General features: G+C 50.3%; 2 protein-coding genes across 2 annotated transcripts; both read left to right on the top strand.

Annotated features, from left to right (window-relative positions):
- Positions 1-1,364: 1,364 nt before the first annotated feature.
- Positions 1,365-2,168, top strand: LOC124170609. Its single transcript, XM_046549436.1, has one exon. The coding sequence runs from the start codon at positions 1,365-1,367 to the stop codon at positions 2,166-2,168; it is 804 nt and encodes a 267-aa protein (XP_046405392.1).
- Positions 2,168-2,758, top strand: LOC124170608. The gene has a single exon (XM_046549435.1). The coding sequence runs from the start codon at positions 2,168-2,170 to the stop codon at positions 2,756-2,758; it is 591 nt and encodes a 196-aa protein (XP_046405391.1).
- Positions 2,759-4,041: the final 1,283 nt, after the last annotated feature.

Genomic DNA, 4,041 nt, shown 5'->3' with positions numbered 1-4,041 from the left:
TATAACGAATTCTTCTTTCATAGCCTTGGCGACTGCCGTCCACTTTTCCTGCCTCATGGATACCCCGGATGAGGAGGAGAATACACCGACCGGTTATCAATGCCGCGGATGCCGCGCCTTCCGTTTGTCATCCTGCGGAGTCCCAACCCCCTAACGGACTCGGTGAGCTCGAGCGAGCTTTCGAAGAAATAAGGAATGCGGGTGGGTATCGCTATAGTGCAATGTAAATTTACTGCTTATTCTTATTAGTTACTGCTGATAGTTTTGGAAGCTTGCGTGGTTTTCGTTTGGAGTTCACACATAGCCTAAGTAACGAGTCATCGCTTCGTTTTCGAGGGAACTTGCATATACTTCAGATATAATCAATAGCCCCAAAATTATATAAAAATATATGTTTGCATACCTCGGTGAAAGTTTTTTTATTATTTTATGACGAGGTTTGCGATATTTAATGCATCAAAGTTCACGAGAATTTTCAAATGCAAGTGAGAAGCGAAAACGCCCGATGATTGGCTGGTAGAAAAGTGACGTCATAGTTCAGTACGAGGAGGCACGGCCATAGTACTTGAATTGAATACATGCGACGGCGTGGTTATGATTCATTTATTGAAGTGCAGACGTATCGGAGTTGTTCATTGTGACTTCAGGGCTATTATTTGATCTATTTCTCCTCCATTGAAAGCGATAGATTGCGTAAAGATGAAGGAATATGGTTATTCTTAGGCTGATCCTAGCAATAAGCTTCCTGTTACTGATTCCATCATGATAGTTAGGGTATTTTAGTGAAACTGTAAACTTCGTCGGCGCCGAAAGTCGATGCCGAGAAATGGAAAGGTAGCTGATGTGCATCTGAAATGTTTTATAGTTCATAACAAAGTGAGACTTGCGTATAATATTGGCGAAAGCGTATACTCATGTGAAATGTGTATTCTTTTGGCAGTCCGGTAGAGTCTTATGGTGAACTTATTTCCACCTCGAAGCTGTCGATGATACTTTCAACTTAAAAATACTGTGGCGGCGCATTACGAAACTCCCGCCACTATTTCGAGCGCCGGCCGGTCGCCAGATGTTGTCGCTGCCTAACTGACGCCGCCGCCAGGTGGCACGCGCGGCGACCCACGCCGCTACAGGGCAGCGCCATGACAGTCTTGACTGAGCAACCGACCCTGACGGACGCCTACGCCATTGTCTGACGACGACGTTATTATAACTCTGTAGTAGTGAATAAACGCTGTTGTCGTTATCAAATCTTGACTTTTTGTGAAATAACGCAACCCTCCTCAAGTGGTGACCAACCGAAGTGATCGTTTTTCTCGGAGTGAATAATTCGTCCGTCCAGTCCAAGTTTTCCCCACGAGGTCAAGATGGCGGCTCCACCTTCAGACGCCGAATCCGCTCTCCGGGTAAATCCAGTGTCCATGAAACTCCCTCCCTTTTGGCCCGATAGACCTGCGTTGTGGTTCGCGCAGTTAGAAATTCAGTTTACCCTCGCGGGAATTACAAGTGATAAAACAATGTTTATGTACGCCGTGGCTCAACTAGACAATAAGTACGCCATAGAAGTAGAGGATGTAATAACTAGTCCGCCCGAAACCGGCCGTTATGCGAAATTAAAGGACGAAATCCTTCATCGCCTTTCCGCATCTCGAGAGACTCGGCTGCGGCAGTTGGTGGAACACGAGGAGTTGGGGGACCGGAAGCCATCGCAGCTTCTGCGCCACCTGCGGACGCTTGCCGGAGAATCTGTCCCGGACGAATTCATCCGATCATTGTGGATGAGCAGGTTACCCCCCAGCACCCAGACCATCCTGGCGACCCAAGATTCGGTGAAATTGAGCAGCGTCGCCAACCTGGCCGACAAAATTCACGAAGTGGGTCCCCGGCCACACGTGGCCAGCGCCTCGATGACGCCGGAAGTGGAAGCGCTCACGAGGAGGATGGAAGAGCTCGCCAGGCAAGTGTCTTCCCTATCTCAGGCGTTAGGGTCAGCGAATACTTCCACGCGTCGCCCCCGTTCCCGCTCCAGGGGACGCCATCAGAGGAACCGCAGTCAATCGGCGCCGCGGAACCCAACGTGGTGCTGGTACCACGACACGTTTGGCGCCAGAGCGAGTAAGTGCCGGGAGCCGTGCACCTACGCGGCGGAAAACGCGGAGGGCAGTCGCTGATGGCGGCAAGTGATGGTTGCCCTCGTCCCTGCCGCCTTTTTGTTACGGACGCCGCTACTAAAACCCAATTTCTTGTGGACACGGGGTCGGATTTGTGCGTCTACCCGCGCGCACGCGTCCAAGGTAAGCCACTAGCGACATCTTATGAACTTTTTGCAGCTAATGGGACAATTATTAAAACTTACGGTTGGATTGTGTTGTGCCTGAACTTGGGCCTACGACGTGACTTTAAGTGGCGTTTTATTATTGCTGATGTGGACAAGCCCATTATTGGCGCCGACTTTTTGTCTTTTTACGGACTCCTAGTCGACATCCGCCACCGCAGGCTGCTCGACGGACTGACGTCCCTCTCAGTAAACGGCAGGGCAGTGCCACATTGTGTAAATAGTGTTAGTGATTATTTTAAATTTAATAGTGACGATTGTATATACTTAAAAGTGTTGCGTGAGTTTCCGGAAATATCCCGTCCCACGGGGGCACCCAAAGGACGCAAGCACCCGGTGGAGCACCACATCCGCACCACGCCCGGCCCTTCCGTGTCGTGCAAGCCATTGGCAGTGATTGGCACCCGCGATGCTCCGCGTCTCTAAAAAGGAGTTTGACGGAATGCTACAGATGGGCGTCGCACGGCGCTCGGAAAGCTCGTGGTCGTCCCCTCTGCATATGGTGCCAAAAGCGGGGGATGAGTGGAGACCGTGTGGTGACTACCGGGCGCTGAACGCGAGGACCATCCCGGATAGATATCCTGTGCCCCACGTAGAAGACTTTGCCATGTCCCTCGCCGGAAAGTGCGTGTTTGCTACCATCGATTTAGTGCGGGCGTACAATCAAATCCCGGTGAACGAGGAGGACATTAAAAAGACTGCTATTACTACGCCCTTCGGTCTTTTTGAGTTTCCGGTGATGACGTTTGGTCTTCGGAACGCAGCGCAAACGTTCCAACGTTTTATGGACGAGGTATTACGTGGCCTTGATTTTGCTTATGTATATATCGATGATATATTAATCGCTTCTTCTTCTGAAGAAGAGCACCTACGGCACTTGCGCCAAGTTTTCTCGAGAATGGACGAGTATGGTGTAGTGATGAATCCATCTAAGTGTGTGTTTGGTGCGAAGGAAGTGCGTTTCCTTGGCTATTTGGTGTCTGGCGATGGCACGAGACCTCTGCCCGAAAAAGTGGACGCGATCAGAAATTTTTCTAAGCCCGATACAGTGCAAGAACTGCGACAGTTTCTTGGCATGATAAACTTTTATCGACGCTTCATGCCACATGTTGCTGATACGCAGGCGCCGCTTAATGGGGTGTTGAAGGGTAGAAAGAAAGGCCAAGTGAAAATAGCGTGGACGCCATCCCTCGAAAGTGCTTTTGTGCAATGTAAGGACGCTCTCGCGAGCGCGACACTTCTCGCCCACCCCGACCACAACGCCCCCCTTGCCCTTATGACAGATGCATCAGCAGATGCTATCGGTGCGGTACTTCAGCAGCACACAAAGGACGGTTGGAAACAGCTAAATTTTTATTCGCGAAAATTAAGTGCCACGGAAGTGAAATACAGTGCGTATGATAGGGAGCTGTTGGCTATTTTTTGTGCTATTCGGCGTTTTCGCCACATGGTTGAAGGTCGTGAGTTCTGTGTTTTAACTGATCACAAGCCAATCACTTTTGCCCTAAGACAAAACCCAGAAAAGTGTACGCCCAGGCAATTTCGTTGGCTAGACTTTATTTCCCAATTCACCTGTGACATTCGTCATGTGTCCGGCAGCGACAATGTAGTTGCCGACGCCCTCTCGCGTTGCATCGAGATCTCGCAGCCGACCAGTCATGAGCTGTTGGCCGAGACGCAAGAGACTGACCCGGAGCTCCAACAGCTTC

The sequence above is a fragment of the Ischnura elegans genome, chromosome X (genome assembly GCF_921293095.1).
Source record: "Ischnura elegans chromosome X, ioIscEleg1.1, whole genome shotgun sequence".
Taxonomy (NCBI): Eukaryota; Metazoa; Arthropoda; class Insecta; order Odonata; family Coenagrionidae; genus Ischnura; species Ischnura elegans.
The sequence above is the reverse complement of the archived record's forward strand: the minus strand, read 5'-3'. Positions and strand labels throughout refer to the sequence as shown.